This window comes from Eretmochelys imbricata, chromosome 6 (assembly GCF_965152235.1).
Source record: "Eretmochelys imbricata isolate rEreImb1 chromosome 6, rEreImb1.hap1, whole genome shotgun sequence".
Lineage (NCBI taxonomy): Eukaryota > Metazoa > Chordata > Testudines > Cheloniidae > Eretmochelys > Eretmochelys imbricata.
This window is the reverse complement of record NC_135577.1, coordinates 19,601,319-19,627,080: the sequence shown is the minus strand read 5'-3', so window position 1 is coordinate 19,627,080 and position 25,762 is coordinate 19,601,319. Positions and strand designations below refer to the sequence as shown.

The following is a 25,762-nucleotide window of genomic DNA, read 5'->3' as shown; positions in this document are numbered from 1 at the left end:
AGTAACTCCTCACTTAACGTCACCTTGGTTAACATTGTTTTGTTGTTGCCTCACTGATCAGTTAGAGAACATGCTCATTTAAAGTTGTGCAATGCTGCCTTATAACATTTGGCAACCGCCTGCTTTGCCCACTGCTTGCAGAAAGAGCAGCCCGTTGAAGCTAGTGGTGGGGGCTAGGAACCAGGGTGGACCGGCAGCCCCGCCCCCCTCCATCAGCTCCCCTAAGTTCCCTGCGTGGCAGGGGACAGGACAGGACTCAGGAGGTAGGAAGCTTGCTGGCAGCAACTGTTGTCTCAACTTGCTGATCTACTTAAAAAGGCAGTGTCCTTAGAGTGGAGTCAACATACTTAAAATGGGCAATGCATGCTGCCTCTCTCACACTCACACAGTCCCGTCCCCCCCAACCTGGCACTTTCAAAAGTGGAGGGAATGGTGTGCTCCAGTGGGATACCGAGGGATCATCACATTCAATTTCCGCAGGGAATGTTTGCAGCCACTGCCATGCGCCTACTGTGTCTCCTCCTTCCATTCATGCTGCCTTGTAGAGTGTGAGGCTATATTAACAACATGTTAAGTTAACCCTTGAGGGCTCAGCCAAGTGTTAGTTCAGCATTTAGCACCAAGGCATTCCCTGAGAAATATCCAACCCTCTGACTCCACCACCTCAACCAAGCTTCACAGTTGCCATTGCTATGTACAGTATTAAATTGTTTGTTTAAAACTTACATACATACACACACGTCTTATCTGGTGAAAAAAATTTCCCTGGAACCTAACACACCCCCCCTTTACATTATTTCTTATGGGGAAATTGGATTCGCTTAACATCATTTCACTTAAAGTAGCATTTTTCAGGAACATAACTACAACATTACGTGGGGAGTTACTGTACCAGTATTGATGGCAACAAGCTTCTCCAGAGGCAAGGTCATCCTGGCCATCTGACTTTTCAGATGACAAATAGGTTTTGTGAAAAGTTTTACTAGTGAAAATAATGTTTCTACCACAGAAAGATAGATCCAGAAGAGCTACTGAAACTTGTGTCACCTAACAGACACACTAGATATCAAAATGACTAGTTATACCAGGGAGATAGGGTTCATAATTATTTATATATTTGAGATGTGGGGCAAAAGAATCTGAAGTATTTCAGACTGGTGGAGATGGTTACAAACAGTAGTTACCTCATATTTACATACAACCTTCTCTAATGGTAGCTGATTTTAGCATGCAGTTGAGAGACTGAGTCCAGGATCAATGGGACAAAAGCCTTAAGATATTCATTGTGAAGAAAAATACACAAATTCAGTCAGCGCTGCATTCAATACTGAGAGAATGACACAGTCTCAAATGCTAGGAAGTTTAAATAGGTAATCTGAGATATAAATGGATGGAGCAGTACTGAGGTTCCCACCAGCACCCCACATCTCCTTGAATCATGCTCTGCAATAGTTACTGCTTTATTCTTAGTTGTTGGTGGCTGAAATAACAGGAAGCCAGACAATAATCCGGTGGTCCCTTCTGGCTTTCAATTGTATGACTATCCTTTTTGAGCTATTATTTCTGCTGCTATCTGTGCTCACACACCTGTACATACGAGTTACTGCTGCAGTCAGCTGCAAAGGGGGCCTTTAGGGGAGTAAGGAGGGAAAGCTGGTTTTCAAGGAACTACTCATCTGCTTTACTCAGTCTTGGGAGCATGTTTACAATGGGGAGTGAAGCAGTTCTGGTTTCTGTTCCTTGCTCCCAACCATTCTTCTATTCTGCCCTACCCAGCCCCCTTGTCCCAGACTAGTTTATCACCCCACAAGTTAACAACATGCAACAAGAGTATGAAAACAAATTATTTCAAAGCAGTTGCAATTCTACATTTGTGGGCCCCACATACAGAAAAGAACAGAGCTTTACTGCAATAGACATTTTCATTTCCAAGTACTGAATAATCGCAGTTACAGACACTGTTCATTACACATTGTATGATTACACTATTGATGTTCATTAAGCAGATTAAGTGTTACTGTAGGATTTTCTCATAGTGACAGCCTCAAGCAGACCCAGATTTTAGAGTTTAAAGAACAGATGGTAAAGCCACAGAAAGAGCAGAACTAGCCTAAAATAAAGACAGAACTGTAATCCAAGGCAAGACAAAATATTGTAAGTCACCAAGGTATAAAAACCATGCACTCCACTTTTTGGAGGGTTATGGGGACTAAACACATTTTATTTTCTACAAGGAACACTAGAATATGTTTGAAATGTATTGGCTAAAATTACTCTGTGTATACTAAATACAGAATGAGGTACATAACTGCCACACAACCCTAAAGTCAAAGTGGAGGGGCTGATAAAGTAAGCCCAATCATACACAGCAAAACAAGAAAAGCTTCTTTTTGAAAGTTTCTTTCAGCACATCAGAACTATCTAGCAGAGAGACCAAATGTTCTTGAGGGTTTCCTTCAGCACAGCCAAACAGGCTCATCTTTTTACGAAGGGTGTGTACTTTGAAACAGCAGATCTCATTCTTCTAGGTGTTATTACACAGACTCTTTTTCCCAGGCTGCTTCTTTAAACTGTAGCTAGTGTTTGATAAAGATAACGAAGCATTAGCAACAACAGGAATGCAGAGGAAAGACAGCAATATCATACCAAGAAGACTGAAAACCCACTTATGAAGCTACGGAAGTAATACCTAACAAAACCCAAGTTGCAGCAGGGGAAAGGAGTCTGAAGAAAAGTTGGTTTCTGGTAGCCTTTTGCAAGCCCATGTGCCTGAATAAGTTACCGGGGACTGCAAAGTCTGCTGAAACTTGGCTGCACCATAACTTTGAGACCCCCTCAGGTCACTACACAAGCAACTCTAATTTCCAAGTCAAGACGACACAATAATAAAAGAATAAAGATCTTGCAGCAAACAACCACCTTCAGATTCTTGAGTTACCTGGCTGCCTGGGTATTCCCCCCCCCCAGGGAACTTCTGAGGGAGGTACGACTATAAAAAGTACTTTGTGTTTACTTATGTGACACATTTACATAGCACTTTACAAACAAGCAATGAATCCTTAACATACTTTTCACCTCTTCCCTACCTGGAAATTGTAATGATGGGTTCTAGGTCACACGTCAAGCTAATGGCAGAGTTGCAATTAGAACTCAGTTCCACATTGCTGGGGCCCTAATTTCTAGCTACTCAACACTACTATCTAGTCCATTCTAACCACATATCACTGCCAAATCCAACCTTGGCACCTCTCCCTACATGATGCAAACAAGACATTTTATTTTATCAAATGCCTGGTGTTTTCCAGGTAAAAACAGAGTGTCTTTAAATCTATGATATGGAGAAAAGTTTCCCTCAGTGGGAGTGGGGTCTGCAAAGAACATGGAGAGAGAAATACATTGAGAACACCTTAGACATGACGCGGGGATGAAACTGTGGTGACTTTTTCCTTGTGGGCCACAGTATAAGGTAGAGTGAAAGCACTAAGCTCACTCAACCGCTCCGCAGACATAATTGTTATCATGAAGGCCGTTTTGATTGATAGATGTTCAAGGGAGACTCATAAAGAAGGCCCCTTTATCAATTTAGTTAGGAAAAGATTTAGGTCTTGAAAACAAGGACTCCCTAATGATGGGGAAGGAACACACACACACACACGGGTCACTCCCTTATATAAAGTAAAGAGATGTAATCATCTTTGTGTGAGATTGCTCATGCACTGCCAATAGACACTTCCATAGCTCAATGCCAGTGGTGCAATATCCCACACAGAGGGCCTCTGCACTCCTAACATTTATTCCCTGTCACTTGATGGGACTCTTTTCTAGTGTGTCTGCACTGAACACAGTTCAATAAGTTAAACAGAATGAAATATTTGATATGGAAACATTTAACAGAAAAATAGTCTGATTAATTTTCTTCCATATCTGTATTATCATGATAATGGCATTAAACTCAGTAACAACATATTCCACTGAGTCACGTTATTATGTTAGTGTGTCTCAGCCTCTAATCCCAACACCTTTGATGTGTCAACTTCCCCTTCCTTGTGTTTTTTCTCCTCTATTTTAGGTGGCACATTGTTCTATTCTTGAAATTCTCTACATTGGTTATAGCCAGCACCGAAATGCCATTCGATCACAGGTTCTGAAAGATCGCACTTCCATTTCCCAGCTCCCCACTTGGTGGGCTGCTGTGATCTGCCACATTTCTCTTCTCACTATTTAGTTCACACCCATGAAAAACACTATCACCAGCTTTGTACAGATATGTATGTGTGAAGTTCACCAAGTACATCTACCATATAACTGATGGAACAATGAACAGAAAACTTGGTTACAGGCACAGGGGAAACATCTGCCATGACAATGGATGCTAGACACTTACATTAATTTGAAGGACTGTAAAGTGCCCCTTTAATTTATTTTTTCTTATGACAGGAAAAAATTTTTGCATCAGTGTCATATTCACGAAATCAGACACATGGGGAAAGGAGAGTTTGGTGTTCTTTGGGCAATCTAGTTTTGTTTTCATAATTTATGGCAGAGGCACTTAGACCTTTGGATAGGCACTCTTTTTGTATAAACTAATAAAAACTTGAAGTGTAAAGTGAATTAAAGACTGCATTAAAAATCATAGATGAAGTTTTGCATGATTGGGTAAACCATACTTTTTTCCTGCTCCTCTTCTATAGAGGAAATGTTTGATTAAGCTTGATCAATTTGAATATAACATAATTGTAGTGATGGAACACATTCAGGTATGAAATAATTCTAAACTTTATTTTCTGGAAGTTACCATTTTGGGTACAAGTTCTCATGTTTGATCACAGCCCAAATGTACATTTCCATTAAAACCTCAACCAAAGCCTTGCATAAACATACAATACATTAATTTACAATTCACACAGCCAACTTAGCTTGTTTATATATTGTAAAAGACAGGCCACAACACATCAGCAAAGAGGCAGAATGAGTTGCCATGGGAAACTGAATGCATTAAGAGATTTTATAGTTAGTTATATTTACACATATGCATAGGAGCTCATTATAGTAAGAAACACTACACTGATTAGAGACTAAATTCAAAGACTTTTGTACCAGATGAGCTTATTGGTTGTAGTTTAGTTTTGCTGGTTTCATACTGACAGGACAAATGCCATATCGCAACACTTCTGCAAAGGACAGTTACCTCTTTGTATTGTAGGCTGTATCTTGTGGAGTTTCTTCAAGCAAGGTTACATATCCCAGCGCACATGTGAGGATAAACAGGACTGTTAAGGTGTGAGCTCTCCTGCAGTTCAGAAAAAAGTCAATTAACACTAGATCAGAATGCAGGGTGGGGGGGGGGGGAAGAGGGGGAGGAAGAATGATTACAAAAGACCAGCATATTGGGATATTTTGTTGAAAGCTAGACAGGTGCTGGTAACGCTTAAGGTGCTTTACATTTTCAGTGCATGTTAGAGATTGTATTTCTGTGCACTACGCAGCACAGAACATTGTCGGCACTAAACTTACATCCATGTGTCACAGGCTTATAATTTAAAAAGTTCTCAAGCCTGGTACTTTTATGTTTTCCCTTATAATTCTTCTCCACTGTAGGATTTGTAGAAACACTTGCATAGTGAAGGGCATCAACCTGAAAAATCACCTTGATTTAAGATTACACTTAAGAAAACGCTTAAGATTACAAAAACTGAAATTCTTTCCTGATTTCTCAGTAGGTTTACTTTGTATATTTGAAAGCACTTTGTGTATTGTCATTTTCACTAATTCCCAGTACACAGTTTGTTAGCAACAGAAAAACTGACTAACTGAAGGGACTTATAAAAAGAAGATTAAAAACCATCGAAATTCCTTTGAAACATCAGAACATACTATTTAGAGGTTGTTTTAGGAGATTGTTTCATAGATTAATTAGGGCTCATCTGTTGCTTCCTCATTTTTACTGAGCAGCAATTTTGAGTTTTTCCCTGTCACTAAACCAAGCTATATAGAACTGTGTCCACAAACAATTTCAATCTGGAAATAACAGAGTGAATTCTACATTTCTGCAATGTAAAATCTGAACAGTGAGTTCATATTTCACATTTAAAGAGCCCTTTACTTCTTGGTACTCAGAGCCCATTTGCTTAACATGAAATCCATTGCCACCACAAACTCAACACCACAAGGTCATGCATGTACTTACTGATAACCACAAGATCATATATGGATATTTTGGCATTAAATTTGCCACTAAAATGCCATATTCAATACTTTAGCTATAGGTATAATTGATATGGCACAGTAGGAGTGACCAGAAGGAAGTCATCATTTACATCACACCTAGTTTTTTAGTAGTATTGTCTACAGAGAGAAAATGTTTATGTCTACTGATCTTAAACCTCAGAAATGAAACCTCAGTACCACCACAGTATAGTCTGAAGTTGACCACTTTTCATTATGAAATCCATATTTTCATTTACTGTCATTACTTTGAGCTTCTCACTCTGGCCTCAGCCATAAAGTGAATTTTTTGGAAAGTTTAATGGAAGTCCAATCATCTGAGACCAAACCATACCATGAAAGTGTTTAACTTTTCAGAAGTCTCTATAGCACTAGTTTGCTACTAGATCTTTAAAAGTAACTTGGGTATAAAACTTCAAAAACAGTACAGAATTATCCTTAATGAAGGCTAGCAGTTTTAACAAGTTTGGTTGTGGCTCAAGTTGTGCTGGTCATACATTTCCATACTGTGCATTCATTTCCCTAACATGCAACTAATGCAACTCAGAGAGCTACAACCAATTCTATAAAAATTCCCTCACCAGCTTGAAAAACTAAAGCAACAAATTAAATTGCCTTCTGAAGCATAAGGTAAGTTCTACTCAGAACAACATTTTTCCCAACAATAACTCAAGGTTTCAAAACATAATCAGCACTCAAACAGGTCTATTAATCCCCATAGAAACCATGTAATAATACCTCATAGGCAGGTGCAATCCTCTTCTGCCACTTAAGAAATGTTCAAGATTTAAAACTGTCCTTCCACATAATCCAAACAAAGCACACAGATGAACTCCACAAACACATAGCAGTTGTTTAAGAACTAAATTCTTTATGATTTTTGAATATATCAAATCTTATTCACAGGCTTTAGGAAAGCAAACTTCCTGCTAAACAGATGTATCTACATTTTGACCAGAGCCTCTCTCAGAATGCAAGCGGGGGGGGGGGGGGGGGGAGGGGGAAGAGGGGGAACCACAGATGATTCAGACATCACATACTTAACATTCATTGGCCAGTCATATGACTCAACACCTATTTCACACAGCACTGTACTAGTTTAAAAACTAGTTACAATCCCTTCCTAAAGGATACTATGCAACAGGATGCTGCGTGAGTTGATCTAATTTACTTATCCTGAACATGGTCTCTTAATTACAGCTAGTCACTGAAACAAGAATGCTGCATCGCTGGAAGAAGCTCCATTCTTTCCCTGATGTTTTTAATGCTGCATATTAGTTTTCATTTATAAATATTTCATTCTTTGTTTTATTTCTTAAATGTTCCTTTTATAAAGTAATCCAAGAGGAGGTTACAATGCAGTCATGACTGCTGTCCTCATCAACTCCATCTACTTTAAGACATGTACCTCACAAAAACAATTTCTTCTCAAAAACATTTTTAGTCCCTCAGAGCTTGCTAAATAAGATGTATTCAGCCTAGAAGCATACCCTCATTTGAATAGATGTAGTAAGTAATCTACAAGAACACACTGATGCTCTAATTTCACTCATCCCTTTATGGAAAGATCATCAAGGTGAAAATTCAATGTTCCTGAATGTTTCATGTGCTCTGGGAACTGTCCCCATAGCTCTGTTTATCTAGGTATCACAGCAATACCTTGAAATTTAAGATACCAGGGTTTCTTGTTTAATATGCACAACAAGAACCTTTACATTCTCATCACTTCCCTTTTAGCTTTTTATGACTTTTCATTCTCAAATTGAAATTATAACCTAATGTCTTTGGTACTAAACTTTCAAATAAAATTAGATTCACATAAATACATCAGTGTGACAGAAGTTCATAAACTGGAAATACACAATCAATGGTTTGGGTTTTTCTAGAAAAAGGGGGCTGGGAAATTCACAAATCTGTCCATTGTGGGCGTTTGTGGTGACAAAGTGCCAGCAGGTGTGTGGGTCAAGCACTTAGGAGATATAATACTGAGCATAGCAATACCTAACTTTTAGGTGGCTAGAAAAAAATAAATCACAGGCTTTGTGAATCAAAGTGTTGTTTCTGAGTTAGGCACCTAGGCTGCCTATGCAATGAATGGGCAGAGACAGATCCCTGAGACGCCAATTCACAAAAGCCAGCATATTAGGCAGGTAGCCAGAGAGAATGACTTTGTAGCCTGGTTGTTAGGGCATCCATCTAGGAGGCAGGAGACCCAGGGTCCAGTCCCTCTGTGATGCTGACAGACCAGGTGCCAGTTCTTGCCAAGGCTTTAGGCCTCAGCTGACCACTGACAAATTCATTGCTGAAAACCAGTCTTTCACCTGTCTGTTAGTATGGTTAAGATGGGTACTGGACTTATAACAATTTGTTTAGTCTTTATGAAATGTTTGTAAGTTGCTGCATGCATTATCTCACTTAAAATTTCTTTATCACCTGCTTTAAGGTAAATATTTAAGTTTTTGCTTTGTAACTTGTAAAAAATGTTTGCTCTGAAACTGTAAACCCAGTGAGGAGGGATCGTCTTCTGCCCAGCAAGAAGGTCTATCAAAACTAAATGGGCCATTGCTGGACATCACAATACTAAGACTGCTAATTGTCCCCTTTATGCCGAGATGAGACTATCTACAAAAGGGCTCATCCCATCAGTTGGAAGATGGAAATAAGAATACTGTAGCTGGCATATGGTTTCATCTTTTTGCTTTTTATACTCTCACAAGGCCTGCATTACAAAACAGAAGCAGAGATCCCCAGTGTCAACCTTGGCTAGCCCTAAAAGACATTCAGAGCTGATAGATACCTGCAACTGTAACCTGAATATTATTGCGATTTTTAGTGTAAAAGTGTCCATTTATCATTAAGTCCATCTTGCCTGGGTGGCAAGATAGACCGGAATGCCCAAGTGAACTGTCTGAGACTCCACGGTAAGACTAGTTACAGTGCTTTAGGAATTCACACTTGCTACTGGTTTGGAGAAATCTAATTCTAGAGCATAAAACCAGTTTGGGGTCCCTGCCCTGCTCGACAGTCTGCCCTGACTGTGGCACTCACAAGCGTGAGCCACTCAAGATGGCGTGAAACCCCCTTATTCCAATAACTAATTATCCACAGTGGAACAGCTTTCACAGGAAGACTGGGGGGAGCCCTACATCAAATTATCCCAGAGAGCTCACTGGTTAGAGCACGCTCCTGATAGATGCGAGATGCCTGGTCAAGACTTTTTTCCTATCTCTATCTGAGGGGGGAAACCAATCATCTCAAGTGAGTGCTCTAACCACTGGGCTAAGTTTAAGGTTGACATAGCAAGCCACAGCATGCAACACCACCATTACCTCTAATCTAATTTTGAATGGGACCCAATCCAGTAGACAGCCTCTAAGCGTGTCTATGGGATCAGACTCCATACGCAAAAGAGGCAGGCAAACACCCACCTTCCCTGGTTCGTGAATCACTCTTTGGCTTAGGCAAGAAATAGGTGTCTAGATGCCTACAGCAAGGCAGCTGTGCACATACCCAGAGGCAAAAAATTTAGGCACTGAAGGAACTTTTACCTTGAAAATTTAGGCTCTGGGTGAATTTAGATTTCTAAAGAACTCAGTGGGATTTTTGTATATTGCGGATGGTGCCCAAACACCTTTGTGATTCTTGCCTAAAAAGCAGAGCATAAAAACACCATCCCTCAAGAGTAAAAAGTCCCGGGACACCACACGTGGAAAAGAGCCGTAATAGTTATATGATAAAAGACAAACGAGACAGCGCTTGGGTAGTTATAGCAGATGGATATCTGAACACCACGGAAAAAGATTCCGCTCAGATATACACCTTGAAATATTTAGCAAAGTCAAAATAAGTTATTTTAGAGCTGTATACAGACCAAAGAGGTCACATCTTTTATTTTGTACTCAGTGCTGTATGCTTTAGATTACAAAGACAGAAGCAGCACAGCTAAGAGCAACCACTCCAACACAAGTACTAAAGGGGAGTATGCAGACAGGCCTATATTTTCCTAGCTTGTTGTAGTCTTAGGAAACTGAAATGATCTAATTGACGTACACATGATTTGAAAGTGAAGCTAAATACATGTTACAAGAGTTTGATTTATATACCAGAACCATAGAATATGAACAGAAGTTAGGTCCCAAAAAATGTTACTATAAGAATGTACACACGACTATACAGAAGGCAGGGATTCATAGCATAAAACATAAAAGACAGGGCTCACCAAAACCCTTAAGTAATACTGCAGCCATAACATCTTAGACAAACTAACATCTTTCTAACAGTGTTTTTCCATCTTTCTACCCTTTCTGTATTTCATGTTCCCCACCCTCTCATACACTGTCTTGTGTTGTATAAAATACTTGCCTCATTAGCCTAGTTAGATGTTGAATGGCTTATTAGCAATTTAATCATTTCTCCTCACTCTAAATTAAGAGAGCTATGTGGATAATTCCCAGAGAAATATAAAGTGTAGGAAATATACACACTCCAAAATAAGATGTTACCTGTTTTTTGATAGTAAGCTTTTTGATAAAATACTGTATTTAACAGCAATGGCATCTATTTATTTTACTAGTTTAATTTTACTGATTTAGAATAATGGTGTTGTATATGCATTTGGACCTGATCAATGTGTCACTAATGTGTGCATATGACACTCAGGCCATTTAGTGTGTTTATATTTTATGATTACAGACAGAGTGTATTTTAGATTATAAGTGCAATATAAGATTTACTATGTAGCTAACTACCCATTTTTTTGCTTTTAAGTGCTCGAGTTCTGTAAATGATATGATGGTGCACTGTCGATAGCAAACATACATTTTTAAAAATCTGTTAAAACAAACTTGGAAGTTGCATAAAAAACATGTTCTGTGTAGTTTTCAAATAAATGAAATGGAGGGCATAAGATTATTAGCTTGGCCAGCACCATTTGCTCCTTTAATTTTAACAATTCCACAAATAGCTTTGCTGTGAGACTGGCAAAAAAAGGCAAAAAAAAAAGTACTGTCTGTCCACATTGCATCACCCCAGTGTATTTTTCATGGAAAGAACTTGTTGATAAGGCTGCATTATATAGAAGTAATGCAGTCATCCCAGTCTCTCTGCCTTTGCTTAATGAAAAAGTTAGTTGATGACAGAGGTTTTAAAATATTCTCTCCCAGCTTTTCCTTGTGACAGTTTCAATGACTGAATCATGTCTTGCTTTCAAATGGCAGCAATTCCTTTAAATGTTCAATATTTCTGCCCCTGAAAACTTTCTGATGAGCCAATGAAAAATGTACCTAACCTATCTGTATTTACAGATCACTTACTACTGTGGTATATAAGTGCTGTTCGTGAATTTTTTTTTAAAAAGTGAGATTGCCTGGGAACACTCAAAAAATAATAACGTTTGTGATGTAATAAGATTTCATTGGGCTGATTTGGGGGAGGAGGGCATCAAACAGGAAATGCTTCAAAAAGCCATTTCTAAATCTTATTTCTATAAAGATAGTAGCTACATTTATTCAAAGTTAGAACAAGTTCTAATTAACCAAAAAACCCAGGTCTTCAAGTTTTTAGGGTTGTCTTACTATTGGTCATTTTTCAGAGTTTCAAGGGAGAGTAAAACCTGCTTTATAAAGGAACTGTTGTTACAGTCTTGACGAAGGAGACACTACTATGTCTCTTTCCCTGAAGAATTAGGGCTTGAACCCTTGTTCTGCAGATCCAGTAATACAAAGCTTGTGATTCTTGGAAGTAAAGGAAACTCTCAGGCACCAACTCTTCAATCACATATGCTTAACTTTAAGCATGTGAGTAGTTCCACTGAAGTCAAAGAGACTACTCAGAAGCTTAAAGTTAAGCTTGTGCATAAGAGTTAGGCTCCAATCTTACAATGTTAGCTTCCAACGACACAAGGACATTTATGTACTTTCTTTGCTTTAACCAACCATAGAGGGCAACATGCTCACAGAAACAGGGCCTAATCCTCTTCTTAATGGAGCCAGTGGCAAGACTCCTAGTGAAATCCAAGGGAGCGGGATTGCGCCCCTAAAATTATTCAAATATCAGTAACTTTGCTTAGTTACAAGCCATTTTCTTCAAGTACAGCCAGCACACAATCTTTCAAGGAGATTTTACTATATGTAAAGTTTAAAGTGGAAGCAAACTTTTGAGCTAGAGGGAGACACAGTCAAGCTTTTAAATCCCCAGCAACGGCTAACTCAAAGAGTTGACAGATTTGCATCAGGCTTTACATAAACATGGTCTTCAAAGTAGGACTGGTGGTTTAAGCTAACCCAGTTTTCCAATCCATAGTTCCCAAGGGACGAAATACAGGGGTTTTAGAGCAAAGGCTGATTGCAGGCAAATAAGGGAAAGCTATGGCTGCTCCATTGTAAAACAGATTTCAGTAAAACTTATACACTTCATTCCTTTACTGCTTTTTCCCTGCTGCTCTATTTCTACTCTTTTTAGGAAAAAGAAAAGGAGTACTTGTGGCACCTTAGAGACTAACCAATTTATTTGAGCATAAGCTTTCGTGAGCTACAGCTCACTTCATCGGACGCATACTGTAGAAACTGATACTTTCCACAGTATGCGTCCAATGAAGTGAGCTGTAGCTCACGAAAGCTTATGCTCAAATAAATTGGTTAGTCTCTAAGGTGCCATAAGTACTCCTTTTCTTTTTGCGAACACAGACTAACACGGCTGTTACTCTGAACTCTTTTTAGGAACATGCAACACAGAACTGTGTCACTTCCTGATTTATATGCCACCCCACACTTCTCTCCCATATTTGATGCTCTTTTATTGCTTTCTTTCTCGTCTACCTAAACCCCAGAAGAATAACTCGGAACCACCACATTGGGGCAATAATTTAATACTGCGGCAGCGTCTGAGAGGCCTAAGTACGTTCAGCACCCGGCTGCGCTTTCTAGACTGCAAGAGATACAGTACCTGCCCCAAAGAGCTTAGAAATCTAGAGCTCAAAATTTAGAGCTTTACAGCTACAAAAAAACAGCGCAATCAAGAAGTACCTGCTCTTGGGCAAGTAACAAACGTGGAGTACATTTGTAAGGTTACATAATGTTCTTATTACATTTCTGTTCACACTGGGGATGCTTGATAAGGACAAACACCCATTTTTCTTGCCATAACATCCCGCCCCACCCCCCTTCAGTGATGTCCAGTGGTATTTTCATGGCAGCACCAGTAGCAGCAATTTGAAGACTAAATTAATTTTTCTGCTGGTGGGAAAAGGTAAACACAGATTCAGACCTTTCCTATACTATGGAGTTCCAGTGATTTACAATAATTCGTTTTAAAACTGATCTACCTAAAAGTCAAACTCCTAATGCAGACCCATTTTAAACAAGGTTTAACCTTATTTAGGGTTTTTGCATCACAGGTTCACGAAAGTTTAAATAATTTAAAATCAATTTAGTTAAACTAGTGTTATTCTGTAGTATAGATAAGATTAAAAGGGATACAAATAAACTGAAAGAAACACTTGAATTATTTAAAAAACAAAACCCTCAACTAAGGAGAGGGAGAAAGCATGCCAGTGGGCAAAAGTTTGATTAGTCTTCTAGCAGTATGAAACCAATTTCCTCCACCCCACCCCCAAAGTGCTTCCTTCTGACCTCCAGATTCTAAAGCAATTTACCAAACAAGTCAGACGACAAGTCAGGGATCTGAAGCAGGAGGGCTGAAAGAACCCTTCAAGTGCCAATACTTCAGACACAGGGTTCCTGCCACACCAGACCATCGGACAGACATGGCTCCCCTATCCCGCAGCCTCTTCAGCCCAAGCGCCCTGCAAAACCCCTAATGCCTCCCAATCACCTCCACCCTCCTGCCCGAGGATTTGCACTAAAGAATTGCAGATATCAGTTTTAATGCTATTTAATACTATCCCCAGGACACATACTCAAGTGCAGGGGTGGGCAAACTTTTTGGCCCGAGGGAAACATCTGGGAATAGAAGTAGTATGGTGAACCATGAACGCTCACAAAACTGGGGTTGGGGTGCGGAAGGGGGTGAGGGCTCTGGTTGGAGGCGCAGGCCAGAAATGAGGAGATCAGGGTGCTGGAGGAGGCTCTGGGCTGGGGTGCAGGAAGGGGTGCAGGCTCCAGCTGGGGGGTGCAGGCTCGGGGGGGATGAGAGGTTTGGGGTGCAGGAGGGTGCTCTGGGCTGGGATCGAGGGATTCAGAGGGCGGAAAGGGGAAATATGGGCTGGGGCAGGGGCGTGGGGAGAGGCTCAGAAATGCAGGCTCCAAGTGGCGCTTATCTCAAGCGGCTCCTGGAAGCAGCGGCATGCCCCGTCTCCGGCTCCTACGCGGAGGTGGGGCCAGGAGGTTCTGCACGCTTCTCCGTCTGTAAGCATTGCTCTTGCAGCTCCCATTGGAGCACGTAGGAGCCAGAGCAGGGTCATGCCGTGGCTTCTGGGAGCCGTGTGGAGCAGCCACTGACTCTGTGCCCTGGCTGGAGCACCGGAGCAGGGCAATGCCGCAGCTTCCGGGAGCCGTGTGGTCTGGCCCAACCCTGTGCCCCGGCTGGAGTGGGGCCATCCTACGGCTTCTGGGAGCCATGTGGTACGGCCCCTGACCCTGCGCCCCAGCTGGAGCGCTGGAAGCAGGGCCATCCCACGGCTTCTGGGAGCTGCGTAGTGCGCCACCTGATTCTGCAGCCCAGCTGGAGTGCCAGAGCAGGGTAAGCCCCAGACCCTGCTCCCCTGTGGGAGCTCATGGACCAGCTTCCAACGGTTCACAGGCCATATCCAGCCCGCGAGCCATTGTTTGCCCACTCCTGCTCAAGTGCATATTATTGTGCCCAGTATACTTTTCTACTGTTCCAGACAGGTACAGGCCCTTTAAAAATGAAGCTATAGTGTAACACATAATCATGTCTGAAGAAGCTGTATTACCCTGTCTAGGATCTTATGTTTAGACATTTTGGGAAGCAGCAGCAGCAAGGGAGGGGCAAGTGAGGAAGAGATCACAATCAGTTTGACTTGCTCACATATTTTTTTATGGTTCACCGGAAGCTCTCCGGTCACTTGGATACTGTCTAATGCATTCTTCCATATACATGAAGCAGTCCGTTTACTGAATGCAGCACCAATAACCCTAGGCAAAGTTTCTTTTTTTTAAATTTACATTTGACAAAATATTTAATTTGCCCTGAACAGAAAGCGTCAATCACAAGAAATAGAGACAAGATTCAGGTAAAGAGAGTGGAGAATGAGACCTCAACTGGGCTCACCTTAAGAGCTATCAACTCATACAGCACAGCAACATTAAGAGTTTCAAACACAAAGACTGCTCCCTTCTTGAAACGGGTATAGAGTCTACTAATAGAGTATGGAAAAAGAAACGTCCATACAAAGCTGTTCTCAAATCTCCTATTTTATTCCTCCTCTTTACCAGTTGGTTAAGCCATTAACCTCTTTCTCCCAAAATCCTCTTGTTAAAGCCTCTTGTCATCAACGTGTAGTTCCTAGTTTGTCTGGGACCAGGAATATGTGCAAGTAATCACTGACTTGTCAACATTTCATTTGGCGGGCCACTGCATATATTCTCAGGAAAAAAAATCCTCTCCTGCAATCCCTCACTGTTTGGTTCTTGAAGCATTTCATTCTGCTGACCATCAGGAGAAGCTCCACCAACCAGAAGACACAACATTAGAAACATCAAAATAGAGGACCTGAGCTATTTGCTGACTACAATTTCTGCAGTTCTAATTTCTTTGTCAAGTCCCTAACTTGTCTTTCTCTAAAACAGCCCTGAAAAATTCCTATAAAAACTGTACTAGGACAACAAAATATCAGTTCTAGCCCGCATCCGTCAGTCTCTTCATTATCCACCAGAATTCTGTTCCTGAATCTTGTGTGGAGACTCCATGTTTCATATAAACCATAACTGAAAATGAGATACTTGAGGGCTTTTTAACATGAGAGGGAAGGGCATAACAAGAACCAATGGCTGGAAGTTATAACCAGGCAAATTTAAATTAAAAATAAAAGTACTTTTTCTTTTTTAAAAAAGAGGGTGATTAACCACTGTAACAAACTACCAAGGGAAGCAATTGATTCTCCATTATTTTGAGTCTTCAAATAGAGAACGTCTTTCCGGAAGATGTGCTTTAGTCAAAGAAGTTATTGGGCTCAATACGGGGATAACTGTTTGAAATTCTGTATAACACAGGTGACAAGAGGTCAGACTAGATGATCCAATGGTCCCTTCTGGCCTTAAAGTCTAAGAATATCAGCTATCGTGGGTCGATGTGAGACACTTGAAATCCCTGCATCCAATCCTCTCTGGCTGCTGGAAGGAAGAAGGGAGATTTATTCTTTGTTCCCAAGAGTCCCCCAGCTACCATGAGAATGGGGATTCACAGCACACATCCTTAGCCTACTGTAATGAGACGTGTCTCTGCTACACTATTCCTCTCAGCTTTCCTGCTGCTCAAGGAGGTTTTCAGCTGCTGCTCACCCTGTTTTCACGTACTTCCAAGCAAATGCACTCATAGTTATCCCCGGCTGCAGCAGAATGAAACAACCCAGTGAAGACTGAGAAAAATGAAAATGGACCACTCTTCTGCAACTTGTAGAAACTGAGCTGTCACTGTGGCACTGGAGCTGTCTGCCTGCAAACTTACAAAGACAGCACTGCATTAGTTATTATTTGTATAGTGGTAGCCCCATGAGACTCAGCCCCATTGTGCTAGGCATTATACAAACATAACAAAAGCCAGTCCCTGCAACAAAGAAGTCCTTTATTTGCATTTGGAATGCTTTCTTCACAACCATGAGAGCAAGAAACTTTCAATGAAAGTTTAGAATCTGTGGAAGATGATGGACGCTCTTGCCCAGGGTGAGCAGGAAGCTTTGGGTATGTCTACACTACGAAATTAGGTAGATATTTCCAACCCTGCTCTAAAACCCAACAACATGGTTTGCAATCAACACAAGAGGTAAACATTTAATGTATTTTCAGGGCAAGTGCAAAAGCTGAAGAGAAGGCTATACTGTGTTAACCTAGCTCAACTGTAAGGCTGTCCATAAGGTTTCTTCTCCCCCTATCCCTCTTCCCCATGTATTTGACATATTTCTGCTCCTGAAAAAAAATATGCATGATCCCATAATACAGATTTCACATTTTGCAATTTTCTCTTAGTAACTCAGTTAGGACAAAGAGCACCAGTTTCATTTTCTCATGCCAAAAAATGGTAATTTGCAAAATTTAAGGACATTCATATCTGGGTCTGTTTTAAAGCTCTACAAAAGGTGTTATAGTTAAAGCTAAATGTTAAAGTTTCAAAAGGACCACATTTATGACAGTGAAGTTACTTATGCAAATTAAGTTGTATTACTTCTAGAAAGGGTTCCTTTTATTGCGTCTACAAATCTGTTAAATACTTTCCATTTCTCACACTGGATAGGCCACACCAGTAACTTAGGTCAGACGTTGGTGGATTTCAAGGGCAGTAGCTCTGGGTCCTATGTAATTCACACAGCCACAAATACTAAAGACCATCATCTTATTTAAGCAGTCAGTGAGGCAAACCCAACATCCTGCTAGGCAAGAACTAGATTGCCATACCCCTCAATATTCATTGAAACTCCTATGGACGCTTTCTTTAGAAATTTTGGCCGTCAACGCTTAAATACCATGATGATAGGCACTACAGAAAAAAACATACCATTGCTTATTATGCTAATTCTACAACACTGAAAAGTTACACTGCAGTTGTAGCGTTTGCCCTCACTGTTCTTCCAGTACTTGTGGCACCTTAGAGACTAACCAATTTATTTGAGCATAAGCTTTCGAAAGCTTATGCTCAAATAAATTGGTTAGTCTCTAAGGTGCCACAAGTACTCCTTTTCTTTTTACGGATACAGACTAACACGGCTGCTACTCTGAAACCTGTTCTTCTAGTGACGACCAAGCAATGCATGGGAAATACATTAAAGAAACTTTCTCCTAAGATAGCCATAGGGATAATGACATATTTGGTCAACCTAACTCTGCTTAGAGTGGCAGTTATGAAAACAACACCATTATTTATTATGGCATTTTTGCTTAATCTGGTATATTCAGATACCAGCTCTAATCACAACAACTAATACAGACTTTTAATGACAAATTCTATTAAAGACTTCATGTAGAGGAAAGACCTAAGAAAATGGCAGAACATGCAGCTATTTCCACAAAATATAACCAGGAAATACAGAACAGTATTAGAATTTTTTAACTTTAAACAATTGGCAGAAAATGACATTTAAAAACACAATAAGCAAGTGACAGTTTTACCCATTTTCCATTTACAAGGTGGCACTATCTGCAGACCTCAGCAAGATCCAGTAATAGACCCTGGACGTGGCAAGTTCCCGAAGTGTTCTCTCCCAGACAGTTCCTGCACCCTGAAGACAATGTTCTTTCCTAGTCACATATACTTTTGGTACAGCAGGCTCCAAATAATTTCCTAGTGACGATCCTGGGATCTAGCAGCATCTGGATATTTCTTGCTAACTGAGCTTCAAACTAGCAGAAATGTATCACAGGAGCCATCAAGATCAACACATCCCCTTTCATTACTGCCAAAAGCAACAGATCCAGAGCCAGGAGCTTCTCACTAATGCAAAGCTCAAGCCAAATCCTCTGTTCATGTTTTCCCACTTCTACTTAGCCTCTCCTTTCTAGCATCAGTTGAGCATGTCCTCTGTTCTGTCTGTAGATTAAGCCAATGAATGCATTTCTTTTTAAAACAAAATTTTAAAGATACCTAGTAATTTGATTTCCTTTTCCAGAAAACGATGGCATGCAGCTCAATGGGAACTTATACACACAGAGAGCCAGATTTCTCAAGAAACTCTAGAATGGAAGAAGATGTTGAAATATTTCCCTCTGAGGTTTTCCAGGGATGCATGAATCTGTCTCAGGTGACAAAATTCAACAAAAATGGAAATGAAGCTCAATTTAATCATTAGCACTAAGATGGTCTATTGACACATTTCAGGTGAAAAAATCATGTTTACCACATCTTGTGGAACTGACATGCAGTAAATCCAAATGAAGCAAGTTCCACCAATCAAGTGGACTAAGTAAAATTGGTTTTACCTTTCTGGACCAATAAAGAGGCATTATCTTACGTAAGACAAACTGTATGAGGGGGAATCCCTTTACACTCACACATACAGCTCTTCTCATAACTGTGTACATGGTGAAGAAAAAAATAACACAAGGAGATGGAGTATGAAATTCCACTTTCCCAGAAAGCAGTGTGTGAGGCAATTTATTTACAGAGTAACTTGGTGAAGGAGTGGGAGAGAGGTCTTGGTGAAGAGTGAAGCTGCCACTCACTAGATGCTTTGGATGAACCATTAGACAAATACTGTTACATGGTAAGTTCTACTGCAAGGGAACAAGGAGTGCTTGATTAGCCCAGCAAAAGCCCAAGAACCAACACTAGAATACTGTGGGTATTTATCTATGGAAAGAGGGATTATCACTCCCCAGAAGAAAACTAAAGGGAACAGAAAGAAATTATATAAATTAGAAATGTTAAACTAGAGAGAGTCATCTTATTTGTCTTTCCTCTTCCCCCTGCAAATACTGGACAGAATGCATTCACTCCTGCTCCACCCCAAGGACCAGTCTAAACACATCTGCACCACTTCAAATAAATGAATTAAAGCAATTTAGTTGAATTGTCCACATAGAGACTTGCACCGTTCTTATTTTGAAATAAAAATGGTGACAGTTCATTTAGCTAGATCAACATTAGCCATTTTTATTCCAAAATAAGAGTGTCTACACATTTGGACTGCAATAACTAAATCTGTTAATTCACACTAAAATAAAGTCTGTATGTAGCTCATCCTTAAGTGATCCAAGCAACATGGCTTACGCATCCAAATCTTAGAAGACTTTAACAGCCAAATATTTCTCAATGCCAGAAAATGTGTCTTGATCCTCTGCCTAAAGTTCCTTTTGTTCAGTTTTATGCAATTACTCTTAGTTATACCCCTTTGGTGCAATTCTCTCATTCCCTAGTATTATGTAATATCAAACTGGGAGACTAGCAAAACAAAATACAGCAAGAAGATTCTGGTTACAGAGACCACACCCCACTCTATTGTGTCATAATTCTTGACCTTTACTGTAAGGCACTGGTTTTCAATCTGTGGTCTGCAGACCCCTGGGGGTCCACAGACTATGTCTAAAGGGTCCACAAAAGGTTGTTACCATAGAACAGTGGTTTTCAACCTGTGGTCCACAAACTACATCTAAGATTTCCAAATGGGTCCATGCCACAATCTGAAATTTTTTTTAGGGATCCACAAATGAAAAAAGGTTGAAAATCACTGCTGTAAGGGATCACAGATCTGATGGCCTGTTTGTTTGACAACAGTAAAGAGCTGTGCAGGAGCTACACAAGTTATATTTAAAAGTAGGTGTGACTAGGAGGTTAAAGGACTAAGGCTACGTCTACACAAGGGAGAGACTCTCCCGTCAACATAATTAATCTGCCCCAAACTAGCAGCATTCTCCCACCGACATAGCACTGTGCACACGACTGCTTACACCAGCATAATTTATGTCACTCGAGGTGGAATATACACATCCCTGAGTGACATAAATTTTGCCTAAGTGGTAGTGTAATCACAGACATTCATCAGCGTGTGTTGGAGAAGAGCTGATTAGATCTATAGGCTCGGGAGCTGGGTGTAACATTCACCAGAAAAAGGAGAGGATAAGAGCAGTAGGTGGAGAGGGTATGGGCGTCACTCACTGGAAAACACTGGAGCGTCTTCGGGGTTGTGTTAGATACCCCCCTTCTCCACATACCCCAACCCTATATCCCCCATGCCTTCTGGAAGCAGCTGATGGAGGCAGAAAAGGTGGTTTAATGGCTATATCAGAGTGACCAACCAGGTGCGGAACAGCTTGAATGAAGACGGGGTGTTAGCGGGGGCATGTACAGGCGGCGTTAGCCAGTAACTAGAGAAAGGAGGGGGGTAGGGGCCCTGGCCACTCCCGGGGGAAGAGCTCGAGGTGGCACCGGGACCCAGGGCCCAAGCTGCTGGCCAGCACTGGGGTGAAAGGCTCCCTGGGAGGGAGGAAGGGGAGTCGGGGCTCTGCTGGCAGCTGGGGTCGGAGTGCACCGGGGATCCGGGAGTCCCGGGGCAGGGCCTCTATCAGCCGCCGGAGCTGGCCGGGGGGGAGGCAGCACAAGGTCAGTGAGTCCACGGGGACTGGCTAAGGAGAGCCAAGGGGCCGGGCTCGCTCGGGCTCGGGGGGCGAGGCGCCGGGCCGGGCTCGCTCGGGCTCTCACCAGAAGAAGGTGTTGGTGCCGTCGTCGTACACCTCGGACTCGGTGCTGCGGCGGAGCCCGGGGGCGGCGCTGCCGGGGGCCGCGGGCGGCGAGTCCCCGCGGGAGCCCGGGGGCGCCTCCATCACCCCGCCGCCGGGCTGCTCCTCCAGGGCGGCCTTGCTCAGGGCCCCGGCGTGGCTCCTCCTCTCGCCGCGCCGCATGGCGTCGCCCCGGCTGGCGGGGCTCAGGCGGCTCCGCGCTCGCCCCGGGGGAGCTCGGCCGGCCCCATCGGCCCCGCACCACCTCACAAGGGGCAGCCCCTCGCGACCCTGCGCACGTAGGTCACCACCGCCGCTACGTGCGCCGTGCGCCAGCCCCGCCTCCCGCGCAGCGACTGCTCTCACGGCGCATGCGCACTCCGGGCGGGGGCGGGGGGCCTGGGGCCTGGGTCGCCAATTGGGGCCCGCGCGCCTCCGTTTTCTCTCCTGGTTGGAGGCCACCGCGGGGCCGCCTGCGCACGCGGCTCTGACTGGGCCCTCTGCTGATTGGGTGTTTGGTGGGGGGCGGGGCGCAGCGCCCCGGGGCGGGGCTCTGGTGGGGGCGGGCCGGCGGGATCTGGGGCCCGGGGGCAGCGGGAGGCTGCGCTCTGTACCGGGGCCCGGCAGGGGTGCTCCGCTCCATGGCTGGCTGCCGTCTAGCTTCCCCCAGGCCTCTCCACTGTAAACCCCATCAGTCCCTGGGCGGGGTGGCTCTGGCCCGTCCTGTCCCAGCCCCGATGCGTGCACCGCCCGGACCACCTGGGCCCACGGCCCGAGGCTGATTCAGGCTGGAGATGTGAAAAGCTGGGGGAGTTCCTCCTCCCTTCCCGATTCATTGATTCTGATGCCAGTTATTTGCAATGACAAAAGGGAGGAGGCACCAAATCAGTGGTGTGGAGGCAGCCGTTCAAAAGGATAGGAGGAGGAGAAAAGCGTATTTAATTGAAATGCAGGAGGACTTTTTAGTGGACTTGAATACAATTACTCAAGATTGTAATTTGGCCAGGCCACTGGAGTTAACATCCCTGTGCTGTCAAACAGGCCATTAGTTCTTTGGGGAATACAAATTTAGCTTGTAAAATCAGAGAAGATCTCAAGCTGCAGGCCAGTGTTTGCCAGATAACACGTTGAAAGAGAAATGCAGGAAAACAAAATTGTCATTTTCATTCTCTCCATGGAGATGGGGAAGAGAGAAAAAGAAAACTGGGGAAAAGAGGAATTGGGAGACTGTTCCTTTAATAAATTCCGGGAATGTGGGAGAGTGGTGATACACTGTGGTCCAAGTTGCATATCTGTTGTGAGGGATGAAATGATGCATGTATTTCAGACGGAAGAGTCTGTACTCTGAAGCATTAATGAGGGCTAATGTGTATTCTGGTTTATAAAAACAACAAAAAGCCGCTGTGATGGTATTTTGCTCAGTTACCAGCGTAGCAGTTTTAATTGGCACATGAGACAGCCTAATCAGTACTAGGACAACACAGCTGCTTTAGTGACACCATTTTGGGCATACACCAGTTAAAGTATCTAGAGATGGGGCAATGTGGCCCTGTCTGCCCCAAAGTCATTGTTCTGCATACTACAATGTTTTTAATACATCCCCACTTCCTTCAGGGTAGCTGTACATTGTGACCATCTCAGGAGTTTCCTAGTCATTGTTTGGTGTGTTGCTATCACTCAGGATCTGATCCAAAGTCAACTGAAATCAATAGAAAGATTCATCAAATTCAGTGAGCTTTGGATCAGGCCCTCAAAGCTCTGCAAGTACAAATAAGGGACTAATGTACAGTTTCTCAACCTTAGGGGTCGTGACCTTCATGCAGGGCATGGACGGGTGGGTTGCCATCATTCTGTCTTCATGCTTGCGGGGAGGGAAGTCCTGAAACAACTTCCTTTCTTTATGGTTACATGGGAGGGGGTCCTTAAACTTTTTTCATGTATCATGTCGTTGGATCATAATATGGAAGAGAAGGGAAAATATATCTGTGGCATTAAATAAATAAATGAATGTCATGCAAAAAGAAGGGAAATATATCTGTGGCATTAAATGAATGAAATGGCCACACGACGGCAGCACATGATAAGCAAGGAGAAAGGACTGCAGCAGTTTTAACAAGTGCTGAAACTTTGTGACACAACTAGCTGCATTTGGCTCTGGGGCTGCAGTTTGAATGACGCTGCTTTAAAACCACAGACCCCAAGAAGTGTTTTAAATCATTCACCTAATGAACTCCAACATGGTCAGTGTAACCACAGGTTTCCTTGCTTTCTTTATTAGCAAAGTCCATGAAATTATATGTATTGTGTCTTTTGAATAAAATGTTACAATATAACCTTCCACACACAGTAAGTGGATGACACATTAATGCTCATTGTTGATACAGAAAAATCAATCCCACTTACACATAATATGGCAATTCTGAATACTGCATAACCCCCCAAAAAATATGAAATACTGCCCTTTTCCTTGTTATCCCTAGAGTAATAAGGTTTCAAGTAGCTTTCACTTGGCACAAGAAGTGCCACTGACAGAAATTACAATGTATGAGAACCACCACAGTTCTGAAAAAAGAAGCAGAGGTCCTAAAAGCACCCTGAATCATTTTTTCCCACTGAGTGCCGCTGAATGCAACAGGAACTTTATTAATTAAAGGTTAGTTACTACATTGTTATCTGAGGGTAATTACTGGAGTCTGTTTATTTTATGCAAAGTATTTTTCACAGCTTGTCAAGGGTGTGGAGAGCTTTCGTGTAGTGGTGTAAATCTGGAGTAAGTCTATTGATTTAAATGGATTTACTCTGAATTTACATTGTTGTAATTGCAAATAGCGTTTGGGCTAGGACGGGGCAGTGCAAGGATTCTTTCTTCTTCCTCTGGGAATTGTTTAATTCTCCAACTGCCCAGCACAGTGTAATAATATACACCCTTCACAGGCTAGTCTAGATTCTCGGCTGGTGTAAATAATCAGTATAGCTCCATTGACTTTGGTAGAGCTAAATCAGTATACCCCAAAGTGAGTATTAAGCCCTCTGTGTTTATGTCAAGAGGCAGGGCCTATTCCCACTTCCATTAAAATCAACAAAAATAGTCATTGGCTTCAGTGAGCAGAATCATGCCCTTAATGAATACATTAACAAAAGAAAGGAAAAGAAAGATTCGTGCTTCTCTGAAACAGAACAGCTCCTGTTGCACTGGAGCACACTAGATGGCGATGTATGACGGTCCCTTATATTGGGGCTAACACTTTTTGTTGTCAGGGTTTAAGTTTGTGGCTAAGTTCCTCATTCACACTTCTCTAATAGGATTTTCGCTAACTGCTAAGAAACACATTTGACAACCAATCTTTAAGAATAACATGCCCAAGAACTATTAGACTCATAGCAATAGTTTGACATCAAGTTGCTTCTCCTGTTCCACGCACTTTGTGCCACTCAGACAGGAGAAAGTGGCAGAATCTGGCCCTGTTTGGCTAGCTGACAATTCTTCCCATGTAGGAGAGCTCTCAGCTGGCATAAAGTGGTGTAGCTGGCTTCTATACCAACTGCCCCAATGCACACACACACGCGCACGGGCAGAAGGGGGTGGAGGAGGCCATGCCTGCACTACACCTGTTCCCATGGGGTATAAGCTGCTAGACAGACCTTAGCCAGTTGGTGTGAACTAGAGTAGCCCCTACAATGTCTCTAACTTATTACTCGTGGGGGAATTCTGTGCCACTGTGCATGCACAGAATTTATGTCCCCCGCAGATTTCTTTGTTTCCCCGCAGAAAAATGATTTTCTGACAGGGAAGCAAAGGGAAGTCACAAAAGCGGTCATGCAGCTCTCCCCTCTGTATGTTTCGGGTGCCCAGGGCAGCCAGCAGAGAAGACTGGGGAAGACACGACTGGTGGCTTCTACCCTGCGCCAGGCTCAGCTGCTAGTCCTGGCTGGGCTGGGGAGGACAGGACTTCTTCTTCCCCTGCATGGCATCCGGGGCTGGGTCAGACACCCCCCACACCAGATTTCTCCCCCAGCTGTAGGAAGCTCTGCAAATTCCCCCCCTCCACCCCCCCTCTTCCTTCACCCATCACTCGTCAGCTGCAGTGGGTGGGAAGAAATCACTGTACAGTGAGCTGCTCCCACATCCGTCCAACCCCTATGCATCCAGACCCCCTCATACCCAGACCCTCCAGCCAACCCTCATTCCCTCCTCC

General features: G+C 42.6%; 2 protein-coding genes across 4 annotated transcripts in view; one reads left to right on the top strand and one right to left on the bottom strand.

Annotated features, from left to right (window-relative positions):
- Positions 1–21,903, bottom strand: part of PTDSS2 (phosphatidylserine synthase 2) — a 67,372-nt gene extending 45,469 nt beyond the window's left edge. Inside the window, exons 1-2 of one of the 3 annotated variants that reach the window (XR_013346310.1) lie at positions 21,550–21,903; positions 5,189–5,290 (exon numbers count right to left, since the gene is read on the bottom strand). Coding sequence is in view for 1 of the 3 variants with exons in the window: in XM_077818173.1 (XP_077674299.1) it covers positions 5,189–5,290; positions 21,550–21,749 (302 nt within the window). In the remaining 2 variants the exon portion in view is untranslated. Of the gene's footprint in view, positions 1–5,188; positions 5,291–21,549 lie in introns of those variants that run through there. The other 2 variants (XM_077818173.1, XM_077818174.1) reach the window with 2 other exon arrangements.
- The window catches only part of ANO9 (anoctamin 9), a 50,353-nt gene continuing 46,338 nt past the window's right edge, over positions 21,748–25,762 (top strand). Inside the window, exon 1 of the mRNA XM_077819936.1 lies at positions 21,748–21,865. Within this exon, the coding sequence (XP_077676062.1) occupies positions 21,748–21,865 (118 nt within the window). The remainder of the gene's footprint in view (positions 21,866–25,762) is intronic.